The 26,877-nt window shown below is 46.2% G+C and overlaps 1 protein-coding gene across 3 annotated transcripts; it reads left to right on the top strand.

Moving 5' to 3' along the window:
- The first annotated feature begins 47 nt into the window (after window positions 1-47).
- Window positions 48-26,875, top strand: LOC103481405 (BCL-6 corepressor-like). 3 transcript variants are annotated; one of them, XM_081612756.1, is made up of 13 exons: window positions 50-613; window positions 3,824-3,966; window positions 4,722-8,042; window positions 11,749-11,941; window positions 12,935-13,234; window positions 14,006-14,215; window positions 15,779-16,053; window positions 17,367-17,525; window positions 18,714-18,880; window positions 21,219-21,364; window positions 22,076-22,153; window positions 22,401-22,584; window positions 25,489-26,875. In XM_081612756.1, exons 3-13 carry the CDS (start codon window positions 4,746-4,748, stop codon window positions 26,621-26,623), a joined length of 6,144 nt encoding a protein of 2,047 aa, XP_081468882.1. In that variant the 5' UTR covers window positions 50-613; window positions 3,824-3,966; window positions 4,722-4,745; the 3' UTR covers window positions 26,624-26,875. The 3 variants fall into 3 exon arrangements, with proteins under 3 accessions (XP_081468874.1, XP_081468882.1, XP_081468879.1); XM_081612753.1 differs by having other exon boundaries at window positions 51-613; window positions 3,824-3,915; XM_081612748.1 differs by lacking the exon at window positions 3,824-3,966 and having other exon boundaries at window positions 48-613.
- Window positions 26,876-26,877: the final 2 nt, after the last annotated feature.

The raw sequence follows: 26,877 nt of genomic DNA on the forward strand, positions 1-26,877 counted from the left end.
TGAGCTGCAACAACCAGAAGACAGGTATTTTATTTTGAAAGTCTGGCGCTGGGAACGTCACTGATCGTTTAGAGTCATTTGATCCATGAGCGCGTGAGCGGCGGAGAAAGAAGAGGGAGGCTGAGTCCGCGTGGGGAGGAAGAGGAGGAGGAGGAGGATAAACCCTGCACACTGAGGCACGCGACGGACCGAGAAGAAAGGGTTGGACGTGGGATCGTCCGCGCGCCACTCCGTGGATTGTTCCCGCGTGGAGGAAATCTGCCGCTCCGCGTTTTCCTGCTTCAACAGCGGAAACAGTTTGGATGTGATTAACTGCTTCTGACGGGACTCTGCGCGCGCGCAGCGGGGCGCGTGCGTGCTCAGGTGTGTGCGTGCGCGTCCGCAGGTAACTCATTAACGCCTCCCTTTGTGTTTACATGGAGGAGCGCGTGAACGGAACAGGAAGAAAGCGCGAGCGTCTCGGTGTTTGTTGAGCGCGCGCACGCCGCCGCACGCGCGGGTCGATGAGGATGGATTTGTGGGATTTCCGACTTTAACCGGATGGATGTTCGAGCTGGAAGATCAGGAAGTTCGGTTCGGAAGGAGGATCCGGGTCCATGATGGAGAACTTCAGGTTGGTCTGATGAGTTACAAACATGATCAGAACATCAGTAATATTGATTGATTATCGGTTTAATTGATGTGGCATTCAGGTTTAATTGCTTTCTGCAGCTGTAGATTTAAATGTTTCTGTCTGCTGCTGGTTCAGGTTTTGGAATCTCAAACTTTTACAAACTTAATCAGAAAATAAAATAAAAATGTAACTCCTAAAATGGTGAAAAAAAATTTGCCCAGTTTTCCACATTCACCTTTTATATTAGTGTAATTATCACAACAAAAATATATTCTGCTTTTCTACATTTTGTAAATAATATCTAAAATCTACAAAATCTTCTCTCTTTGTTGCTTTATTTAGTAAAAAAGCTGGAGGCCCCTGAAATTGAGTCGACCCCGGGTGTTCATGGGAGTTATAGGGGCCACAAATACTTCAGACCGCCTCTAAAAACACTAATAGTTTAAACGCCAAATATATTTAATATTAGAGATGTACGATAACTCTTATTGAAGCTGGTAACCGATAATAACTGATAACAAACCTGGAAATAAAACTTACCAAAATCAATACTTTATGAGACCAAAAACAGTCGACTCAGTTTAATGACGTCATAATTTATCATTATTCGCTGATCCCTACCTAATATGCTCTAATACAGTGAAAACCATCTTAGTGCTGCTGCAGAAGCTAACAGCTACAGACGTCCTGATTTCTAATATTTGGTGAAAAAGGAAAATAAATAGAGCTTCTGTCCCGTTGGATCTCAATGTTTCAGTTTGGACCGGTGGTTCTGGTTCAAATGACAAACGGCATTAATTAACCAATTAAAACAGATTGAATGTCCCTGCATGGTTCTGGTGTCTGTGTCCACTGGTCTCTGGAAGTTGGACATCTCCAGTGGACTCCATCTTCAGTTGATTCTCCTTTCTGGGTAAAAACCATAAAGTCAGAAAACTGAAGGTTCTGATGTTACGAAACTCTGCTTTAGGGTTAGGATCTGCTTCTGAAGACGGACATATGTTTTTGAGGAGATTGAACAGTCTAGTCCAAACCTAGTCCACCATTGGACTGCTTTGGGTTGGACTGATCTGTGGTTGTGGTGTTAACCAAACCTGAACTGGAGTTTTTACTGATGGTTATTGGCTTGTTGCAGAGACGTTGCTGGTAGGAAACTGTAAAGATTGGTTGCCATGATGGTTGCTAAGAGAAGACAGACTGGTTTTCATGACAACAGATCAGCCACTAATGTTTACTGGAGGAAAATGTTGATTTGTTTTGGAATCAAAAGTAACCATTGTGAAATAAATATATAGATATTGTTTGAAAGCGTGCAGCGAGGTCACATCAATTTAATATGTTTAAAATAAAAATCAAGTTTTTTTTAGCCGTTATTAATTAGCAGTAAACATCAGTTAAGCTGACCGAGCAGCTAGACGTAAAAAACACAAAAAACAAGGCTCAGGAAAACTTTTTTTATGAACTTGTCACTTCCTGAAGAGTGCCCTTGCTGTTTAGAAGAGGAACTGCACCGAGGTGCCGCTGTAGCGTTAGCTGTAGCGTTAGCTGTGCGCTGTATTTCTTTGTCCCTGTATGAGCAGAAAACTACAGAATGTTTCAGACACACACCCATCTGGGTTTGTAACATTTATGAATCTTTTTGTGACTAGTAGCTTTTCCTCTAAATAACCAGACGAAATGGCTGGAACGGTTTCAGCTCTGCGCAGATTTTAAATTTCACGTTCACTGGCGAATAAATGCTGAGCACAAAGAGCTCATCATGGAGGAAAAATCCTCCAGGAAACTGCAGATTATTTCCCCTCGGTTGTAAACCTGCTGGAGCAAAACGTGCAGGACTGTGTGTGTTTGCGAGGACATCCATCATCAGCCTGTGTTTCCAGGCGTCCTGAACCCTGACATGAACTCTGCAGCCGGGCTGGAATGTCCCGTCTTTGATGGCTCTGTAATGTGTTCACACAAGCGTGTGAGGACGTGAGCACACACACACGGCTGTCCTTCAGCAGCCGCCAGATAAGAGCTGTTATTGAAATCCCAGCCTGCTAACAGCCATCAATTACTGTGTGTGTGTGTGAGGGAGTGTGTGTGTGAGGGAGTGTGTGTGTGTGTGTGTGAGGAAGTGTGTGTGGCAGCCCTTCAGGCGGCTGTGTGTATCCGCCGAGCGCCGCTGATACGTTTTCTCTCCGTAGGATTATGAGTTCCTCGGGAAAAGCGGTGACGTGCCTTATCAGCCCTCCGGCTGGGCGATAAAACCAACACACACACACACACACACACACACACACGTCAGTTTCCAGGCTCTTCGTGTGTGTGTGTGTTTGCAGCTGGAATGTGCAGCACACACACCAGACTGAGCAGAGAAAATCTGACCTGAAGAGAAAAACAAAACCTCCCCTCAGACTTCGGCTGAAACTGGTCACCAGGCTGGTTTCTGAAATTCATTCCACATAAAACTGAATTTATTATGGCACCAGGACAAAATGTTGATGGAAATAATGTTTACTGGTATGTAAGAAATACCTCATATCACTACAGATTCATTCTTTACAGATAAATGAAGGGAAATTCTGGTTAAAAAAGCCAGAAAAGGAAAAGTTACTCAGAAATCTTGTCTTCTGGGTATATTTTAGAAAACAGCTTTTATGATTAAATAAGTGTTTATTATTGCAGAATATATTATGATATTTTCACTATGACTGTATACATAGCCTATTGTAGGTCACTAATTTGTCTTTTGGAAAATTTTATCACAGTATCATCAGCATAGCGTGTGATCCTCACTGTTCTTCCAGGACACTTTGTCCGTTTTTCTACCAAATCGGTTCTGGTGCTAAACTGCTGCTAGCACCTGCTTAGCAGCTTTGTTTTCCTACTGACCTTTAACCGTGGTTCGGGTAAACTGGTTCTTTCTTAGCATCAGTTCTGAGCTGGGACAGTGGACAGAACGATTTCCATCAGGAGGGATTTTATGTTTTGAACTCTTTGAATTATGTACTGTAACTTAAAGAACAGAGACTTTTAATTTGGACCATTAAAATGTTGACCATGAGTTATTAAAAGAGGTTGGTTTGGTTCATGAGATTTGACCATTTGTTTTAAATCTGACTTTATATATAATTAAATATATTTGCTTCTCGGATCAAATTAAATCCAGTCTAACTGGTTTTATTGGGTTCTGACCTGCTTGTTTGTGTGTTTTCCGTCCGGCTGCAGACACGGTGGCCAGAGCGTTGTCCTCCAGGCAGACGGTCCCGTCTGAAGCTGAAACCAGAGGTAGTCGGGTCCACAGCATGGAGAGGTGAAAGGTCAGCCTCACTGACGTTTCCGGGCCAGAATTTCTTATCACTGCAGCTCAGGTTAAAGCTCCTTCTGACTGGGTTTGATAGAACTAGTTTGACCAGACGTTGACCTGAAATTGGAGAGCTGTTGGTTAATTTCCTTCAGAAGCATCCTCCCTTCATCAGTGCATGAAATATAGAAAGACTTTTTATTCATTACTGTGTGAACACATTGCATCATTCACTGCAGTTTTATAAAATGTGCAAATGTGACAGAAAGATGTGCAACTCCAAAAAATGTTACTGACTACAAAATTATTAGATTTAAAAAAAAACCTTGAATAAATGCTGAAACATTCATGTAGACCTACGTTCACTCTGCTGACTTTGTTGTTACTGTTGATCATCAGCTGTTCTTTTGACTCTCTGAACCTCTTTGGTTTTGAGTTAACCAAGATTTAAAAAGGGACAAACCAGTGTTGGTACATTACATGTATTGAAACTTGTTTCTATTCATGTTAAAGTGTAAAATCATTGTTTATAGAAAATCATTGGGCCCTTTTGGCTTCTGTAGCACCTATAATCCATCAGTTTCATTCAGACCCAAACCCATCCAGTGATGACCTTAGTGTCTAATGTCCATTTTCTGTCTGCTTACTTTTACTCGTTGCTATGAGTGTTAGATGTTTCGGTTATTGCCTCATAACTTTGTGTTGCCACTATCATCTTTTCTGAACTTGCTAGGTTCTAGTAGAAGATATCATTTATCCAATGATTTCACTGAAAATAATTTTGTTGATGAATGCAGCTTATGTTGCCTTTTCATGTTTCAGGTAGATGCCAGAACAGCTCACAAGATGAACCCCCTAGCAGCCCTCAGCATTGACCGAAACGCTCTGGTGGGGGAAAGTATCCGCCCCCATGCAGGGCTCATCTACCCGGGCATCCATCCCCTTTCTGCACAGAAGCCCCAGGATCCTGGCGCCTCCCTGCGACTTGGTTATGACCTCCTGTATAAGCCTGCTGTACCACTTCTGGACACCCAGAAGTCTGTCAATGGATGTGCTGAACTGTATAAAAGCTCAGCTCCAGGGCTGCAGAAGCCTCTGCTTGTCTCTGCTGCAGAAGGTAACGGCCTGGGGTTGAATCCTCGGGCTCTGCCTGTTGAGAAGCAGTCAGAGCGAAGTCTGAACGGTGCTGGTAACTTTCTCAGGTTGCCTTGGATTAGCCCATACATGGATGCTTCAATGTACCCCTTTCTGGACATGGCGTACAAGACGTCCATCTTGTCTGCATCGCCCTTCACCCAGCAGCAGCTGGCGTATCAGTCGTTATGTGCAACTGGAACTAACACACCTGGAGATGAAAGACTTTTCTTCATATCTCCCTACTCTCCTGCTCATATTGCCTCCTCACTGGTTCCTCCCATCAGGATGTCCTCAGTCAACCTCACCCGGCCCGTCCTCTCACCCCTGCCCCACAGCCAGGACAAGACCTTGCAAGGCTTTGGACCACAGTTGCCTCAGGAGCTTTCTGCTTTCAGCACCGGTTCTCAGACTCGCCAGGAGCCCCAGATGCAGATGGAGCATTCTGAGTGTCAACGTGAAGTAAAGCCGAGTCTGTCCGGCTCTACCAAGAGCACCGTCAGCAGTGGCGCTCACGTTAACTCACCTCCAGTGTCCCAACCGCCCACCTCAGTTCCTCAGTCCACTGCAGACCCTCAGAAGCATCTTTACAAGAAGGCCACCTCACCCTCACTTCCTGCTTCACATCCCTTCTACCTGGCCTCCCAACGCAGCCGCTCCATCAACTCAGGCAGCAGCAATACCAAAGACTCCAACTGTAACGCTGAAACTCACTCAACCCGTGCAAAAACGTCACCAGGCACCGCCGTACCTCAGAAAGCTACCAAAAACCTGGAAGGAAAAGCAAATTCTGCTGAAGAGTTGGAAGAATTCCCAAATGGATTCCCGTCCAAAGCGGCAGCTGTGACCAGTTTGGCATATTTACAACCATCTCACTACAGGGTGGGAGCCAATCAGAAGCAAGACCTTAAAGAGGGACGACCTCCACCCTTCAGCTCTTTGACCAAGACCTCAGATCATGAAATGACCTCTGGGGTCATCACTGACCGTAACATTTGCTCCCAGACTACAAGCAGTGCAGTGGACACTACTCAGAATCAGCAGGAATCTCCAGTTCCAACTGAATCTGCGGGACAGGTAACCAGTATTCCCAGTACGGCCTCTGCTGGACAGTATCCTGCCTCCAAATCAAAACCTGAGTGGCCCAAAGTTTCTATTGCTGATTCTGTAAAAGGCAACAAAGGGGAAACCTGCTCTAGAAAACAGAGTAAAAATCCTTCAAAGCCCGACTCTAAAGAGAGCCAACTGGATCCGTCACAGTACCAACAGTTCAACTCGGAAAACAAAAACTCCTCCAGCCAAATTTATAGAGACTCTTACCTACCTCATAGTTTAGGTTATGCTAACCGCTACGTCCCATACTCTGTCGCTGAGACTCTGTCAATGCAGCGAATGCCAACTAAGGGCCATGTGTTCCCCCATCCACTTTTGCTTGGCAACAGCAACTTTTACCAGTCACATGGCCTCCCGTATGGAATATTACCTTACCAGAGCTCAGATAAGATGGCCTCCATGTCTAACTGTTCAGGTCTCGAAAACAAAGATCCAAATCATAATTTGTCTAAAATCCATAGTAAAATCAGAGATGAAGAACAATTCATGAATCAGAAAAGGCAGGATGGTAACCGTGGTCACAAGAATGACGATGAGTCTGAGAAAACCATGAAACCAGCTTTAAAAGCGGCTCCAGACAAACCCCCGTCTGCTGCCAGGGACGATGTAGTTTGCATTGACTTGATACGTGAGGAGGAAAATGACAACAACTGCAACCCTCTGATGGACGTTCCCCACAAACAGGGAACTGGTGGAGGGAACCAGTTCAAAGGCAAGAAGTCCTGGCTTCCAGAAGGAAGTCCTTGGATCCAGAATGCAGAGCAGAGTCTGAACTCGCTACCCCAGACTCCATCCAGCTCTACCGCTTCACTGCTGCCTTGTAGTAGCCAAGGACTCTCAGAAGAGGAGAAACCAGAAAGTCCATTTCCAGACATCCCAGAAGAACTGACAATGCAGTGTGCCCGAACGTCCCCATGGCAGTTCTCCAGAGACTCTAAAGCGTCTGGTGGCGATGCCCCAGTGACACCAGGAGTTGTTTCAACAGAAGGAAACCCTGAATCTTCAAGTAAATGTGATGGCCCTCAACAAGGCCCTCCAGAAAATCCAATCTCATTGGTTCCCAATGGTGGTGAAGGTTGTTCTGGTGAATCACAACGTACAATCATCAGCCCAAAGACTCCAGCTTTTGTTGGTGGTGATCTGTCAGAAAGTCCAAGTTCCACCAGTATAGGACTGGTTTCTAATGATTCCAGTTCTCAGGTCCCATCGTGGAGTGTGTTAAATCCCAGATTCCCAACTGAAAATGTCACAAACTCTCGGCTTTTACTGTATCCGAGCATCAACCCCAAAGAACCAACATGTATCACAGACAGAAGTCCAAATGTTGGGGGATCAAGTGGCACTAATGTCGGTTTGAAGGTATCAGTGAATGAACCCAGAATTTTCAGTTGTTCTCCTGGTGAAAATAGAAACTCTGTGGTTTCAAGCTGTGGAAACAGCATTGACTCATTTCATAACGGTGAAAACCACAACGCTACATGGCCCAGTTTCAGCTTGAGGGCTCCGGCTTATGGAAAAACCAGCCCAACCTGTGGGAACGCCGCCTTAGATGGCCTCATGTTGTTACCAAACAGTAACCACTGGCTCTCCTCATCTGGAAGTTTCACTGAAGGCTCTTCTGGTCCAAATCTTTTCACTGCCGATGGAGTTCACAGTAACCCGACCCCACAGGTTGACAAAGACCTTCTCACCAAGACCAGCTGTGGAAGCAAAGGGAAGAATTTGCAGGACAATGCAACTCTCCTAGAAGATGAACCTAAAGACTCTGACAGCTGCAGAAACAGGCAGTCAAGCTTCAGCAAGAAGATGACAAACTCCCCTGGCTGTGTGGGCGGCCATCTTAAAGACATGACCTCTGACCTCCTCTCTGATGTCAACGAGAAAAGTGCTTTACAGGTAGGAGAACTTCTGATTTCTTTGCTTAAATAATCATGAAAATCTTCAGCCTATTGTTCCTTGGTAGTCTGTTGTCATTAAACTCCTCTAGTCTGTTGGGTTCCAGGTTCATTAAGTTAATTTAACTCAGAAAACAAACTTCATTTGGTCAGTTATTCCTGCTGTAAAGGTTGTAGAGGTTGTAGAGGTTGACTGAAGGTCGTGTTGGAGCAGTGACGTGCGGTCAGGGCTCACCTGTCGTCATGAAAAAATAATATATAATATAAAATCATTTATATTGCTATTTTCACCCTGTGGTTTTGTACTATAAAGTATCTATTTTTTACGTAGCTTAACCAATTCTGATTATTTTTTCTTCAAAATCGCTGGATTTTTGCATTTTCCCATTCAAATGCTCAGAAGCGAAGCCGGTGAGGCAGCAGCGAGCTGAGCCTCACCTGCGATTGCGCAACTTCTCGCTAACTGCACTGGCTGCCATTATTTGACAGCATGTTCGTCCTGTCTGTACGCCGGCAATAAAATGGCTAAGAAACATTTAATATATGGACTGATTTTCCATGATTTTGCTTATGTATATAATGTACAGTGTTTTTTGTCACCAACTGTGTGTGTATCGTGTTTTGTGTGCGGAGGAGCGATAAGAAACTGCAGAGAACAGACTCGAGGTGAGGCAGGCAGTTCTCTTGCGTCACCGCTGGGGGCGCTCATGTTCCCAGATATTATGACTGCACAACTGCAGAGTAAGACACGGTGAGCTAGCCAGGGAGCTAGCCACACAGTAAATAAGTAAAGTACAGCGATATATTTGTTTTCTTCTCTCTTCCGACGTCAACATGAAAGACTACATTTCTACACTTAAACAGTTTTCTAAAGTGGATTTTCAATTGAAGCAGGAGATGATAACTAAAGGAAGACCAACACCGGAGCTGAAAGTTTTACTTCAAGACAGTTTGATGATTCTCAAACGGAGTAGAAAAGACATGTTGAGGATAGACTTGGCTTTGGATGAACGGATATTTTTGTGCAGAATTAGCGGTGCATGGATTTCATTGATACGTAAAGGTAAGACAGCAATAAGATGTTTTTGTTTAGTTTTTTAATAAAATGTGCGTTTTGTGGGCTACAGTTTATGTTTAAATAATTCAGTAAAGTAGAAGCGATAGCTAATCTACCACAGCAATTATTTATTAATAAAACATTAAGCGTTAAACGTACTACAACAACAGACTAAATGTTCTGTTCTGTGTGCAAAATCCTTGAATGTTTTTTGGTGTTAAATCCTAAAACATGAAGTGGCATTGTTGTCAGTTGCTATGGCAACGAGTCTGCGTAGCTTGGTGAATACAGATCACTTTGCTGTGGATCATAGCACGAAATTAATACCTACATTTTTAAGTTTCACTGAGTTAACGCGGCTCGGCTATGGATGATAGGTAAAAGATTAGTGTTTTTGCCCCCCAGCTTTGTATGCATGCAAATTTCCGTAGGTCCAATAACATGCATGGTGTCTAAGTCATAAGTCAGTGCCTCACCAGCAATGAACCTCACCGCACGCCACTGTGTTGGAGAATCCTCTCTGTGATTCTTTGAGTTTATTGGCTTCTGTAACTGATGTATTTCTGTTGTTACAAACAGAAAACCAAAGCACAGATCATTATCAATGCTCTGCCAATGACTTGGTAAAGTGTCTGAATCCAGTGCCAGAGGGTTAGTCCCGTCAAAGATCTGTTGGACTTCCTGGACAAATGTTTGGTCCATGGAGACTGATTCCCACAACTTCTATAGCCTGTTTTCAGACCTAACAGTCCAGCAGATTCAGGTTGATTAGAGTCCAAAACTCTGGTTCTATTTCTTTCTGCTCTGAGTCAAACCAACCTGTTCCCCTCGTGGCCTGTGGGGGCACTGCACCAAGAACCACTGAAGGAAATGACACAAAACCTCTGAAGACACTGAGCGCAACTTCCTTCTTCACCAGATGGAAACAAAATGGAGGCATCAGATTTTAGCAGTTGGAGGATTTCTGGTTTTCTGCTGCTGCACCTGCAAATTTCAGCAGCAGCAGAAATTTCTGCTGCTGCTAGGCTAGCACGTTAGCTTTGGTTGTATTTACCCAGAATGCCGTGTGCTGTAGTTCACTTCCTGCTTTTGGAGCATTCTCTGGTCCGCTTGGTGTTCACATATCAAACCGAACCAGAGTTCAGTTCAACTGGTTTACTTTTTTAGTCCGCATCAGAGTTTTATTACACATTCACACCTCCAAAGGAACCAAACTTTCTAGACAAATGGGTTAAAGTGGCCTGAACAGTATGAATTAACCCTTAAAGTATCTTAGATTGACTGAACCATGGTGACTCCTGCAGGATTTGATTAGGCCATGATCAGATGAGCACCAATGGTTTGATATCAAATATTGAGACGTTTCACACGTCCAATGATTTTCTGGGCATAATTTTAGCTTCATGTCAGACTGAAGGTTAAATCTGAGGAATTCATATTATTAGATATGCGACTATTTACCAAAAATAACTTTGAGTCTTAGTTGCTCAATTTTCCTCTCTTGTGAGTTAATATCTATAGATGTCTTTAGTCCAGTAACTATGGGTTACCGAGGGAGCACCTGGTCTAAACCTGAATGCATGCAGGACGTTCATGCTGGACCCTGGTTCACAGAATATTCAGATATTTCCCCTTCCTGTTGGCTCAGCTGTGATGTCTTGGGTTTAAATTCCTCCTGGACCTGCCGGTTCTCCATGGATCTGATCCAGAACTCAGGGTGGGATTTCTCTGCCTGTCTGTGGAGAATGTCTCTGAGCAGCAGGATGATGTTTTTCTGTTTCTCTATCTTTAGTGTCGGTTCTGGATGCAGTAATATGGGATATAAATGACATGACGGTTTTATTTCTGGTTATATGACAGCAGAGCGGCTCTGGGTCTCTGATAAAATCTGCAGAAACCTGATCTCAGCGTCGAGCCGTGGAGAAACCAGCGCTGCGTGTTCTGCTGTCAGCCGGCTGGCCGGCGGCTCCTGAAGGACGGCGGCGCTCTCATTAACTCGCTCGTCCTTCTCCTCCGGGTGCCGGCGGATCCGGGCCGCAGCGCCGGATGGATTTGTAGGTCGTTTCACGGGCCATTAATTTTAAAATGGGTTTGTGGTCAGGGCAGATGGAGGTGCGACAGAGAGGAGGGGGAGGCTGAACACGAGAAGCTGCTTCCACCAGGTTAGAGGAGGAAGACTCACAGCTAAAACTGCAGTTTATCACCGTTTACTGAGCTTAACGCTCATTTATATTTATCATCTGTGTTGAAATGTTTCAGGACAGTTTTTATTCATCAGACTCCAAACAGGAAGGAAATAACTTTCTTAGCTTTGAAACTTGAACAAATTTTACTCTCGTTGTCTCAGATTCTGATTTACAAATCAAACGGCATCAAAACGCAGCAGCAGCGATGAGTCCTGATGATCTGACTGAACACAACCAGACTGGGGTGAAATAAATTTGGCTGAGTTCTGATGATGTGATCAGGATTTGTGGTTGTGTGGATCTGTGATTTGTTCTGGTTGTGTTGGATCAGAACCCAGCAGTGGATCAGGCCGCTGACGGGTCATCTGGCGGGTCGGCTAACCGGGGGAAACCAGAAGCTGCTCTGCTGTTTCACACCCAACAAACACAAACCCAGATTTTCTTCTCACTTCGTTGTCTCTCAGCGCGCCATGCTGCAGTTCTCTGAGCTGGAGCTGAGGGAGGGAGGAGGAAGAAGGCAGGAGGAGGAGGAGCTGGCAGACGGCCAGCAGGAAGCTGGAAGAAGGGATGAAGAGGATGAGGAGGAGAGGAAGAACGGAGAGGAGGGGGAAGGAGAGAGGAGAGAAACTCCCTGTGCAGCCAGTGAGACGCTGAGAGGTAAGAGGATTTCTGCCGGATGACGTGCACGCTCCTCCACACTCGTGCACGCTCGTCCACCCTCGTGGACGCTTGTTCGCCCTCGTGCACGCTCCTACAGAAACACACAGCAAGAAAAAAGGACATAAAAACTCACTTTGTTATATTTAAGTCACTTCCTTTGTCTCTTTGAGCCCCCCCTCTCTCTGAGTCAGTGTGTGTGAGTGTTTAGAGATGTGACACGCACACACACACACACACACACACACACACACACACACACACTGATCTGAACTCTGAGTGCACCCGTCTGTTTTTAAAGCCGGCGCAGCGCTGCCCTCGTTTCCTGCAGGAAGTCGAACTTTGCAGAGACACTTTCACACTTCGGCACCATTAGAGCTCCGTAATCCCGGTGGAAACTCGGCCCGGTTCCACAGGAACTGTCGAAGCTGCGTCTCATCGTGTTGCTGCGCCGCGGGTGGCTGTGAAAACATAACACCACTATTGTTCTTGAACGCAGCACGGCTCCAGAGTTTCCTGCCTGAAGATCAGAAACAAACCAAACCTCGATTTGGATTAAAGTCCAAACTTTAAAATAACTGAAAAGGTTCTGATCATGAAGAAATGTTTTTAGTTTTTACCTGGTGGTTTTTACATGAGCCGGATGAATCGATTTGGACCAGAACCTTACCAGAACCCGACCTGCAGCACCATCTGAGTGTAAAGCAGCAGTTTGTCCAGCAGTCGCTGCTCCAGACTCCACTGCTGAAGGAAAAGTTTGGAAACTGTTGAAACATCATAAATCATAATCTGGTTGTAAAACATTTTACTTCCTGTCATCAGGCTGTTCATTGCTCTACACTCAGCAGGTCAAAGGTCACACTAACATTGTTACCACAACAAAATCCCCAAATATTCCACATCTGTTTTTCCTTAAAACTGAGATTTAAATCAAAACCAATTTTTAGTTTTGCTAACATTTCTGTTGATCTGAGGCTGTTTTCTTCTTTCCAGGTTTAAGTCCGTCGTCTTCTCTCAATCATCGCCTTTACCGCCACACGGAGCCATTTCCTGTCCTCGAGGAGAAGGACGATGATCAGATCCAGCCTTTTGGGTCCAGAGGTTCATTCCAGGGGAACCGAGTCGCGCTGCAGTCTAATCCAAACATCCCCATGAGCCGGCGGGGAATCTTCAGCCTGGAGCCGTTTCATCAGAGCAGCATCATCAGCAGCCGCCAGAAGAGAGGGAGGGGCGAGGAGGGAGGGGACGAGGGCGGAACAGGAAGTCCAACCAAGAGAGTCAGAGTCTCCAACGGTAGGAACCGATCTGGATCCGGTCGCTTCCTGTAGATAACCTCCACAAAACGCTTTACTCAGTCATTCACACAAATGCCAGGCTTCAGCCAATAGGAGAAGCAGATTTTCACCTTGATTTAACCTGGAAAGTCAGATTAATTAGTTTAAAACGGAGATTAGAATCTGATGTTATTGGTAGAATAAAACTTTAACTGATTTACTGCAGCGTTCCACTGGGGCTTGTAGTCCAACCGCTGGTTTTATTTATTTAGCTCTGAGCTAAATAGTTAGCGTCAGCCGAAATATTTAGGTTGAGGTCAGATATTTAGTTAGCAAGCTAAAATTTAGATTCAATCTAAATATTAGCTTGCTTTAAAGCTAAATATTTAGCGAGCAAACTAAGTAATGACACTATAAATGAATGAATACCCTGGTGAAATATGACTAAATATTTAGCTTCAACATAAAATTTTAATTTGCTAGCTAAATATTTAGTACCCAGCTAAATCTTCAGCTACGAAGCTAAACTGTAACATTATAAATGAATGAGGGTTGTGTTGAAACTATCACTTTATTGCAGTTTTCTGTCGTTCAACAGGCTGAATAATCCAGATTATTCCTATTAGGTTTTCTGCTCCCAGTAGCTTCGAGGTTTCTCGTTATGCAGATGACTCTGAGTTTATGCCACAGTTTGAACTGACAGAGTTTAGGATATATTTATATTTATTGTTTCTGTAGTATTTAATTTTCAGTGGTGAAATGACCTCTGACCCCCCGCTCATATTCACAGACTTGATTCTGGACGACGTGAAGAAGCTGAAGGTCCGCATCGAGTTAAATGGCTTGCGACTAAACAAGCTCCGCCCACCTGGAGAGCTCAGCCAATGGCTGCCCTCTGGGGAGAAATCCACAGACCTTGACAGGAAGTTGTCGCCTGAGAGGTCAGAGGTGAACGGCAGCTGGAGTGAGTCCAGGTTCCTGAGGCGGGACGCCCCGACAGGTGAAGCTTGTTTGGCTGTTCCTGTGAACATAGAAACTGTAGTCGCTATGGTAACGGAGGCTGGATCACCTGTTTAGACGGAGAAGTGTCTGTTGGAGCTTTTATTGTTCCAGTTGATGAAATCTTCCCCCTCCTCTTCCTCCCCTGATTGCCAGAGCGCACGCCTGGAACAACAGCCGGCGCCGTGTGTGTTCCTGCGTGTGTTTACGGAGCCGCCGGGCCTCGTGGCGCGCTAATAGCCGTCTAACATCTCCCAGATGGAGCTGTCACCCCGCAGAGCCGCGTTAGCAGCCCGCTCTTCCTCCTCCTTCTCTTCCTCTGTTTGCTCTCCGGTTCCCTCAGCTTCAGACTGGGTTTAAATCCAGACGCAGAAATCTAATTAGAGCCAGACGTGGAGCCGATCGCTCATCATCCCGGAGGATCGGCTCAGTCCTGAACCCCTTTAGACGTATCGCCATGGTAACCTTTAGCTTAAATCTGAGTCCATGGAGGAAAACAAACGACGCGTTCATGAATTTAACTCTTCAGACCAACCTGGAGGAGGAAGAGCTCAGCTCTGAGCAACGGCAGCTTGAGTTTAGAGAAATAAAACAGCAATGTTTTATTTCTCTAAAGATAAAACATTGATGTTTTTATAAGTTTTTATTTTTAAGTTTTAAAGAGAAATTTTTTTTTTTTTTATGAATTTGATCCAGTAAAACATCAGGAGAACAAAAACAGAGCCGAGTGGAACGCCACTGAGAAACATTGAAACACAAAACACTGCATGGAGGTTCATCCAACATTAATCCAACCTTCATCCATATTTGAACATTTTCAGTCATCTGTTGCTTTATTTAAAGGTCAGGGGTCACCAGTTGATTGTTGGGGGTGGGGCCAGTGAGTCAGATGATGATGTCATAGCTCATAAGCCAATCAGAGCGGTTAGCTTGTTGCTGTGCAGGAAATGACGACTTTCTGTTGGGCAGCTTCACACACACCTTCGTCATGGTCTTCCTACTGCTGTGTGTGTGTGTGCGTGTGTGTGTGTGTTTGGCTCATGAATAATTCATCAGCTGATGGCGGCGGGACGGCTCGCCGTAGCAACCGCTGCCTCCCCCTCCGCTCCTTCCCCTCTCTGTCTTTGTTGGTCCCGTTTCCTCAGATGGAGCGTCGTCGTGTCCCTGTGAAGAGCCGATCTGCTCCAGGGATTAATTACTGACATAAACACACATTACCTCTGATGTGGCTTTTTATTTCCTGCTAACTGAGAGCTGCAGAGGAGGAAATAAAGAAAATAAAGAGCTGGGAGGGTCAGAGTGAAACCAGGAGCTTCAGCTCCATAAAACCGCTCCATAACTGAATAACTAATAAATGAATCACTTTTAATCAAAAACTATTCATAATCAACAAAATAGGCAACATTTCAATTCAAAAACGTTTTTACCTGCTAAATAATCCATAAGTTTTTATTCAGGTTCTCCAGAAATTAAAATTTACAATCTGGACTCTTCAGAACTTTTCATTTGTCCATAAAGCTACCACATCAAGTTAACTATCCTCTTCCTGTTCTGTTTCCTGTAGTTTTCCACATGGCTCCGCCCCCCTCTGGTGGCCAACAGGCTCCTCCATCGCTGACCTCCATGACCTCGTCCCGACTGCAGGACAAACCTCAGACGGCTTCAGAGAGCCTGAAGGTCTGCGCTACTCCGACTTCCTTCCCGGCCGACCATCACCTGCTCCGTTGCCATGGCGACGGCTTCGACACACCAAAGGGCAAGCGTCCCTTCAAGATGAAGCACTCCCAGGGGGTGGAGCGAGACGAGGGAGGAAGTGACAAGGAGGAGCGGAGTGGCAAGGTGGGTCGGGTTCAACATCGTCCGCATATCAGAGAAAGGCCCAACGAGACAGAACCCGGTCCAACGAGACAGAACCCGGTCCAACGAGACAGAACCAGTCCAACGAGACAGAACCCGGTCCTCAACCTCAGGTTTCTAGAGTTTCCTGTTCCTGTTTCTGAGCCGTGGATCCAGAACTGGATCTGAATCTCCATCCTTCAGATGAGTCTGAGGTTTCCACCAATCAGACGGCTGAATTTCCTCATGTGGTTCAAAGTTCAGAGTATCAATAATGATGTTCGATCCAGGTGTGTCGACACACAGACATGGAAACCTGAGGGGCTCCAGACCCAAACCCCGAGGGACGTCTGGTTTTTAAGATCCTGTGATCGTAGAAATTCACACAAAATCAACAGATTCTCATTTTTTATCATTCTGGTGCAGAACAGAGTTTATTGGAAATGTTTCACTGACATGGTGAAAAATGACCTGAGAACCATCAGGATCCAGAGATGGACTCAGGTCCAGAACCAGAGAGGAATGAGTTCAGAACGTCTGGAGAACCCAGACCCAAACCAGAGAAACATGCTTAAACCCTGACAGAACCTGGACCGGACCACTGAGACCAGAACCGATCCAACATCCTGGAAATTAAAACCAGGAACTGACTGAGGAGGAATAACAGTGTTGGTGTGTGTGTGTGTGTGTGTGTGTCTGACAGCTGCTGCGCAGCAGATATCCTCAGGGCACACACACTCCATCCTCCTCCGCCAGTAAACACACACACACACTCACTCACTCCCCTCCGGGGCAGAGCGCACTTCCTGTTTGCTGATGCGTGGCGGCGAGCGTCTTGGTTTGACAGACGTCTGCGCACGCAGACACATTAACGTCCTCCTGCTGTTGCCATGACGTCTGTAGCTCGGAGCGGGAGCATCATCTGTCTTTACCTGCTTCAGGAGAGCCGTGCTGCAGGAATGTTGATGAGTTCGGATTCAGCCCGACTCGCAAGATCAAAACATCGCTCATTTAAACGGACAGTACAGAAAAAACCAAAGAGCTCTGACTCTACAGGTCGATGTCGGCATCCTCTGGACAGATCAGACGTTGGACCAAACGGGGACCTCAGAACTGAACAAGTTCTGGTTTCATAAGGTTCTGATCTGAACAGAATGCCACAAAAACCAAAAAGTTTTAGTCCCAAAACAAACCAAAGAAGAAAGATTTATTTACAGACCAAAACCTGATTGAGATGAAACCAGTTGAACTCAGTGACTGTTGATGACATGCTAATGCTAACGCTAACACGTGGTTTCCCTCATTGACGTCCCCAGGTATCCCCGTTGGACGCCTCCAAGTCCCCCGACCAGAACCCCACCTCTCCAGAGACCCAGCACTCAGCTCGGCCCGTCCCTCCAGAAGTCCGGCGCCTCATCGTGAACAAAAACGTTGGAGAGACGCTGCTGCAGCGCGCAGCGCGGCTGGGCTACCAGGTAACCATTCTGTCATGTTTCAGCTGCAGCAGGTCGTTTATCTGGATCTCCAGGGTCTGAAAGTATCAAGCAGATCCTGACAGTAAAACACGTCCATCTAGAGGATGGTATCATCTGCATACAGATGCATTTTAACTCTTAATGCTTCACATTTCAAAGCTTTTATCCTGAGTTGTAAACTCCAAACTTTGGCATCAATATCAACAGATTCCTCCTTCTTTCTTTGGTGATGCAAAACAGTGAGCAGGAGACAAACGGACAAATGACTTCCTCCTGTACAGCTGCGTTGATGCGTGGTGTTTGATGAGCTGCAGCATTTAAACTGCCAGGCTTCAGCCGTCTGAAGAAAATGCAAATGGAGGCTGATTCTCCTCATCAGGACGGTTTGAGTTCAGATCTGCAGATTAAAGTGTAGGAGGCTGAACCTGCTGCAGGAGACCTCAGAGTTAGGATTCAACAGCTGTCTGGAAATCATGCAGAGGCAGCACACACACGCACGGCGGAGCGCTGTGTGAATATTTCATGCGTGGTGCGACAGCTCCTGTCAGCCCTCACGAGTGTCGGCCTCTCTCTTTCTCGTTGAGGTGCAGCGGTGAAGCTAACGAGCTCAGTTTGCAAATGAAGCCGTCATCCATCACTGCACACACACACGCACATGCACACACGCTCAGACACACACACATTTTCCTGCTGCAATCAGAACAGAGGGGAGTTTCATTATGTTTCTTCTCTGGGTCTGAGGATGGAGCGTCTCCGTCACGTTTAACCCCTTCAGCTCCTGACCAGGTCCACTTCCTGAAGCTTCATAACCTTCACAATAAAAGCAGAACATGACAGGAAGTTGTGGCTTCTTGGTCTCCTGCAGTAAAATAATTTTTTATTTTTGAAAACATTCTTTGTTTCCGTGTCTTCTATGCGGTACAACACGTCAAACTCGAGGGCCGTGGGCTGTTTATGTGGCCCTCAACACTCCAGAGGGCCACATAAATAGACTTTCAAGGTAAAAGTTGTGCTAAAATATTCTTATTAATCAAATCAAATTAGTTTTCATTTGTATTTTGCCAAATTACACCAGTTTGAGAAGATTTAAGATGTGGCCCCAAGTGAAGATGAGGTGCCTCCCCATTGCTCTGGTTCATGAGCCAACAGGTTGCTAACAGACTACGTTGCATGTCCCCTCTTCTCCAGGAGGTGGTGCTGTACTGCCTGGAGCGACGGCTGTGTGACGTCAACCACAGAGACAACGCCGGGTACTGCGCCCTGCATGAGGCCTGCGCCCGCGGCTGGCTGGGCATCGTACGGCTGCTGATCAGACATGGCGCCGACGTCAACTGCAGCTCTCAGGACGGAACCAGGTAGGAAACACCAATTCAGCTGCATACGCACACATTTTACTGAAGCTTTTCATTTGATTTTACTGGAAAATCAGCTAAGTTTAAAATTTTGTGCATAGAAAAATATCATCTGCATATGGACGAATCTTCATGAAGAAACTGCTAAAATTAAGCTTATTATAAAATGTAAATGTTAATATTTTGACAGTATTTCAGTATATTAGTTGCTACGTATTTAGTAAATCTTCACTCTAATAGAATAAATATCTATCAGATGGAATGTGTGAGGTTTTGTTGTTTTCAGTTCCACATATAGAAAACTGCCATCTGCATATTGACGAATCTTGGAGAATATGGAGTCTGTTTGGCTTCGTGTTAATGTAAATGTTAGCTCTTTATTATATTACAGCATATTAGCAGCTACTTATTATGCAATTAACCACCAAAATAAAATCAGCAGCTTAGAGATTTACTGATGAGGCGTTCAGTGAAAAGATCTTCAAGAAACAAAACTGTGGTTTTATGTACCAAATATTGTGTCATCTGCGAATATATATATATATATATATATATATATATATATATATATATATATATATATATATACACTGCTCAAAAAAATAAAGGGAACACTTAAACAACACAATATAACTCCAAGTAAATCAAACTTCTGTGAAATCAAACTGTCCACTTAGGAAGCAACACTGATTGACAATCAATTTAACCAGCTGTTGTGCAAATGGAATAGACAACAGATGGAAATTATTGGCAATTAGCAAGACACACTCAATAAAGGAGTGGTTCTGCAGGTGGGGACCACAGACCACTTCTCAGTACCTATGCTGTCTGGCTGATGTTTGGGTCAGTTTTGAATGTTGGTGGTGCTTTCACACTTGTGGTAGCATGAGACGGACTCTACAACCCACACAAGTGGTTCAGGTAGTGCAGCTCATCCAGGATGGCACATCAATGCGAGCTGTGGCAAGAAGGTTTGCTGTGTCTGTCAGCGTAGTGTCCAGAGGCTGGAGGCGCTACCAGGAGACAGGCCAGTACACCAGGAGACGTGGAGGAGGCCGTAGGAGGACAACAACCCAGCAGCAGGACCGCTACCTCCGCCTTTGTGCAAGAAGGAACAGGAGGAGCACTGCCAGAGCCCTGCAAAATGACCTCCAGCAGGCCACAAATGTGCATGTGTCTGCACAAACGGTTAGAAACCGACTCCATGAGGATGGTATGAGGGCCCGACGTCCACAGATGGGGGTTGTGCTCACAGCCCAACACCGTGCAGGACGCTTGGCATTTGCCAGAGAACACCAGGACTGGCAAATTCGCCACTGGCGCCTTGTGCTCTTCACAGATGAAAGCAGGTTCACACTGAGCACATGTGACAGACGTGACAGAGTCTGGAAACGCCGTGGAGAGCGGTCTGCTGCCTGCAACATCCTTCAGCATGACCGGTTTGGCAGTGGGTCAGTAATGGTGTGGGGTGGCATTTCTTTGGAGGGCCACACAGCCCTCCATGGGCTCACCAGAGGTAGCCTGACTGCCATTAGGTACCGAGATGAGATCCTCAGACCCCTTGTGAGACCATATGCTGGTGCGGTTGGCCCTGGGTTCCTCCTAATGCAGGACAATGCTAGACCTCATGTGGCTGGAGTGTGTCAGCAGTTCCTGCAAGATGAAGGCATTGAAGCTATGGACTGGCCGCCCGTTCCCCAGACCTGAATCTGATTGAGCACATCTGGGACATCATGTCTCGCTCCATCCACCAACGTTACGTTGCACCACAGACTGTCCAGGAGTTGGCGGATGCTTTAGTCCAGGTTTGGGAGGAGATCCCTCAGGAGACCATCCGCCACCTCATCAGGAGCATGCCCAGGTGTTGTAGGGAGGTCATACAGGCACGTGGAGGCCACACACACAATACTGAGCCTCATTTTGACTTGTTTTAAGGACTTTACATTAAAGTTGGATCAGCCTGTAGTGTGTTTTTTCACTTTAATTTTGTGTGTGGCTCCAAATCCAGACCTCCATTGGTTAATAAATTTGATTTCCATTGATGATTTTTGTGTGATTTTGTTGTCAGCACATTCAACTTTGTACAGAACAAAGTATTCAATGAGAATATTTCATTCATTCAGATCTAGGACGTTATTTGAGCGTTCCCTTTATTTTTTTGAGCAGTGTATGTATATATATATATATTATCAACCAGTGCTAATAATGTTACATCTATCTTGTTTTAGTAAATTATTAGTATTAAAACATCTGCATGTCATCTGCATATTGGAGAATATTAAGTCTGTTTGAGCTCAAATAAAATGTAAAAGTTCATATGTCTCTGTCTGTTTCTGCTCAGGCCGCTTCACGACGCCGTGGAAAACGACCATTTGGAGGTGGTCCGCTTCCTCCTAGCCTGCGGAGCCGACCCGACCCTCACCACTTACTCTGGGCGAGGGCCGCTCAGCATGACCCACAGCGCTGCCATGGAAACCTTCCTGGAGGGTGAGGCAGCCAGATTGCACACAGAGACGTATGTTTTCTAATCAGTTCAGTCCAATATGTAGATTGGAGAGCCAGGAACTCGTTCACACGCTGATGGGTAACCGCTTTGCTCAAAGGCTCATCAACATGGAATCACACCAACAACTGCAAGACTGACCTGCTGTTTGCATCTGCAGCTTCAGTCCTGTTTATCCCATCAGGTTCAAAATCACAGCAAAAGACAATAAAAGACGTTTATTTTGGGGATTTAATATTGAGCGGACGAAAACTGTTGGAGTAAAGCGTGGAACAGGCTGTGTGTGTGTGTGTGTGTGTGTGTTACTCTCTGTGTGTGTGTTGCTCTGTGTGTGTGTTGTGTGTGTGAGCGTTCGCTCGGCAGCCTTTCTGATTACCATCCCCGCCTGTATTTGTTCTCCCATCTCTTTCTTCCTGCGCTCTCTCCAGAGGAGCTTAATGAGGCTCGGCTGCTGAATCCCGGAGCAGCTCACTGACAAACACACACACTCTCACACACGCAGACGCACACTCACACACACTCCTGCCAGCTTCCGTCTACTCAGCGCCGAGTCGGCACCGTCTGAACGCTCACACTCTCCTCCATGTCTCTCGCTGTGTGTGGCTCCATTGTTTTCGGCTCGCCGCCTTCGTCCGCTCTGATTGGTCGCCTCTTTGATCGCCCCTAACGCTGCGCCTCTCTCTCTCTGCCTGCAGACTATCTGTCTGACATCCAGGGAAGGTCAGAGGGCGATCCGGGAATCTGCTGGGAGTTTCACGGCAGCTCTGTGTGCGGTGAGTTCACACACATGCACATACACACACACACACTGGCTCCACGTCAGACGAAGGTTCAGGAACTTTCATCTGTCACAACTAAAGAAAGGAAGAATCAGGACAAAACAAGAGATTCAGATAAAAGACTGAGGAGGAGAGAGGGCCGATCAGATCAGAACCTCAGACCAGAACCAGAGTTGTTCAGTTCAGCCCCAAACAGGCCTGACCAACTAACCAGTTAAATATCATGTTGTTGCTCCTCCAGAGCCGTTATATGAGAGAGGAGCCTACAACATCCTGGCCGACGCGCCTGGACCGGATGAGGATGAGGAGGATGAAGAGGAGGACATGGACGTGGAGAACCGGGCCAGGAGGGAGGTGTTCGAGTTCGAGCTGTCGGACCGGCCTCTGCTCCCGTGTTACAACATCCAGGTGGCGCCGTCACAGGGGTGAGTCAGAAACCTGGGAGGAGGCGATTCGTCCTGCAGGACGGGGAACCGGAGAGGAACTACAAACTACAGCGGTTAGGAATAAACTACAGATTAGAAACAAACTACAGATTAGAAACAAACTACAGAGATTAGAAACAAACTACAGCAGGGTGTTTCCCCCAGTGTATTATAGGCCTGGCGGCCCGCCATGCTTTACTAGCGCCACCGCCAGGCTAAGCCTCTCTTGATTTTTCTTTTCTTTTTTTTTTTTGCCGTATTGCGAACGTTTCTGTTACTCAGCGTTTCACTACCGGAGCAGATTTATTCCTAAAAGATATGGTTATAGAAGATGTGTTTATAGTTTATGCATTTAAAGCCGGCAGCGCGCTGACCAATCACCTCACGCGCTGCCGTAGCTAGGTTAAGTTTACCTCACCGCGGATCGCGCGCGCCTCCTTTCACTCGAAATGGACACAGGCTGAACTGTATGGATATTTACATCAGCTCCCTGTGAGGAATTGTGATCAGTTATGAGGAGTTATTAATTAAGGTAAGAGTTTAAACCCACCGCGTTAGCTCTGGTTGCTCAGCTTTACGTGAACCGCAGGTGAGAATGATGTATATTTGTGAACAAAACAATATGCAGCGTTTACATCTCAACACGCTGTCCAAGGTTTGGCCCTGTCTTCCCTGTAAAGGTTAGGTCTGTGTTCGCGGTTGGTCGGTGCGTTAGTGGTTAACGACCCAGCGATAACCTCATCATGCAGGTTTCATGCAGAGCTTTCGCAGTCATGCTGATTTTATGTTATTTTATTATTATTACTAGTATTATTTTTCTGGTTACACAGTGCACCAAACCGTATCCAATGCTTTGTCCACTTAGTCAGACAGAATTAATGCGCGCGGCCACCGGACATCTGAAAAACTCGTCCAGAAACTCTACCAACCAAAATAGTTTCTTTGTCCCCTTGTTAAAAACTCAGCAGACACGAAATGGAAGAGTTACTAAAGCCACATTAGCAGCATTGAATTAAATCTCTCGTTTGTTGCGCATCTCTGCGCAGTGCAGCGGGTTTAACTCATCATGCAGGGCCGGTCCAAGGGTGTATGAGGCCTGGAGCAGAATTTGATTATGTCAAATTTAGCAGCAATGATAATCTCAATAAACAAATGTTACATTTATAATTCTGTGGTCTGTGTTAAAATGTTAGCATTTATGAGGCCCCTGAAGCTCTGGGAGGCCTGGTGGAGCCGCTGACTTAATTTGGATTTAAGAAAAGTGGAAATAATTTATATTTATTCTAATTGTATTTTTTGATTATTTGTTTTTAAGACTTTATATAGATTTATATAGCAGCTCACTGGCAATTTTTTCTCATAATTACCCAGTGATATATTTACTTTTCCTGTCTACTTAACATCTTTTAATACAACAACACGGTGGACCGCCTCGGCGCCCTGACCACCGGGCTTAACAAGTTTTCTGGGAGAACCCCTGTACAGCCATAGTTTATTTCTATGGCTGAATAAACAGAAATATAAACTACGCTTGTTGACCCACTCAGATTTACCAATGGATGATTGATTAGCTTGATCCAGAACCAATCATTGATGGGTTATGTTAGACCTGAGCATAACCTCGATGTACTTCACCAAACTGTACCATAATTAGTAGAGGTCTGAGGTACAACATACAATAATCGTTCAGTACTTTACCTCTTCAGACAAACGATAACAAAGCCTGAAGGTCATCCAGATCCTCTGAGAACCTCAAGGACCATTCAAAGTTTGAATCTTGACAAAGCAGCTGGTCCTTTATCTTGTTTACACGGGACATCATCAGGGCACTTGTTGACGTCACAAAAACAAGTAGATAAAACTCAAAACCAGCCAAATGAAGGTGGAGGAGAAAACCACCGGGCCTGGTTCAGGTCTGGTTCGGATCTGTTTCAGGTCAGGATCAGGCCTGATTCTGCTAAAGGAGTGTGTCCAGAGGAAGACTGTTCCTACAAACACTCTGTGTTTCTTTCACACTCGTTTTCCTTCACGCTCCTGCTTGTTGTTCTAACGCGTCTTTTCACACCCAGACACCAATTAGGCCGCAGAAAGCGGCTGAGGAGGAGGAGGGAGAGGAGGAAGGAGAGGAGGAGGCAGCGCGGCACAGGGCGGGGCGGGGTGAGAGGGAGAGGAAAAAACATCCTCCGAGGAGCAGAGGGAGGACAGACGAAGAGGTCGTTAACGAGGATTGCATCGCCGTGGCGACGCAGCTAATTGGCTTCCACTCCGTCTTCCTCCCCTGTCGCTCCTCTCCGCCTCTCTTTTTCTCCTCTTCTTCCTCAGCGGCGTCTGATGTCGTATTAATGGGTCTTCCTGGAAACAAGGCCGCCGGGCGGCGGCGCGTTTCACCGAGCTGCTTAGCATTCAGGCAGCGGCCGGCTGCAAAGCAACATGTGGCCTTGTCTACCGCTGGGGGTGTACGCACTAATCTGCCCTTCACACACACACGCGCACTCAGAAACACACACTCACACACATTGATAGACATTGTGAATCAATAACACCTGGATTGATGTTTTCAGCTTCAGCAGCAGAATATATAAAAGCGGAGCAGCCTCCTTCTCTTCTTCCTGCTGCTTTGACATTTAAGGAGGACACTTTCTGGTTCTGGTTCTGCCTTTGCTGAACTGGGTTTTTGTTCCAACAGCAGATAAACAGTTTTACATCCTCTTAACTTCTGAACTCTGGCAGCATCGTTTGTCTTACTGAAACCAACTTGGCTCTGTCGGTACCTTCATTGGACCAGCTCCACTCCACTTGGTACAGTTACCTTTGCAGAACACAGAAAGTGTCTTCTGAGGAAAGTCTTTGACCCGTTTGGGTCAAAGACTTTCTCGCTGATGTTCTTGTCCTTCCTCCTTCCAGACCCAGAAACTGGCTCCTCCTGGCTGACGTTCTTGGTCGACTCCGGATGGCGTCTCGCTCTTTCCGGCGCCTCTTCCCACAGCTCAACATTCAGTCTGTCCCTGAAGACGAGTTCTACCGGCAGGCGTCCCTGTCCCAGCTGCTGACGGGTCCAGATGAGCAGGAACTGGCCTCCTTCAGACCGGATGTGAAGGACCCTCTGGAGCTGGTGGAGGCCACCCCGGAGCTGGCTGGCATGCTGGGTTCCTCCCTGGAGTTTGTGGACAGTCGCCAGGACTCTCTGGATGTTTCCCCCCCTCCGACACCGCCGCCGTCACCGGGGCAACCTCCATGTCTTACACAGGCTTTACCCGCAAAACAGGAAGAGGACAGGAGTCCTAAGAGCCGGACTGTAGAGTCCATTTCAGGACCTAAACCTTCAGGACGGTCCAGCCTGTGGGATCAACAAAAAACTGAGGCTGCAACCGCAGCAAAGCCAGGAATGACGGCTACTGCTAGCTGGTGGGAACCACAGAGACAGTCTGGTCTGGATCCTGGACCCATCCAGGGGTCTGCTAATCCAGATTCTAAAAAATGGGACCAGCAGTCCAAAGAAAGAAAAACCTCTGGACTTCCTTCCATTAAACTGAACTCTGTGGATGGAGGAAAGGTGTGGGAACAACAGCGACTGAGGAGTAGGGACGCTGAAACCAAAGTGGTCACAGAGGAACAGAAACCAGCTCCAGTTCGAAACAAGAAGACAGGAAGTTCAAATCCTGCACATTTAAAAGAAGAAATGAACTCAAACATCTGGAAAAATGGCGGCAAGGCAGGGACCGATGTGGACTCTGAAGTACCACAGCAAAGTAAGAAGTCTGAGATCTCCAGCCGCTCCAAGCTGGACTCATGGGATCCTCAGGAAACAAAGAGAACTGATGGAACCACCACAACGCCCAAGAGAGACGCCAACACCTGCCAGGGCCTCAGCCTGTCAGGTAACACCTTAAAGCTGGACGCTGCCTGGCAGAGGAACCTGACCAACGTCAGAGTCCACATCAGAGACCTGGGGATGAAAATTGCCAGCATTCAGAGAGACATTAAGAAGGACTCTGGGAAAGTGGTGGGGAAGGGTTCTCGGGTCAAAACGAGGTCATGAGAAGATGGACGACCAACCAGAAACAACTGCTGGTCGATGATGTGGATATGACTGTAAAACAGGCTGTAAACTCCGGATCATGTTCACTGGCTGTGTCAGATGTGTTCACTGTAAACTGTAAAGGTTTTTTATTTATGGGCAGAGACCTGATGTAAATATGACTGGGTCTGTGTTAGCATGGTGAGAGCGCCGGCTCTGTTCAGGCATCCTGTTGGTTTTTGTCACTGTTCAATAAACAAAGACACAAAGAAATG

This window comes from Poecilia reticulata, chromosome 2 (genome assembly GCF_904066995.2).
Source record: "Poecilia reticulata chromosome 2, P_reticulata-male-v2, whole genome shotgun sequence".
Lineage (NCBI taxonomy): Eukaryota > Metazoa > Chordata > Actinopteri > Cyprinodontiformes > Poeciliidae > Poecilia > Poecilia reticulata.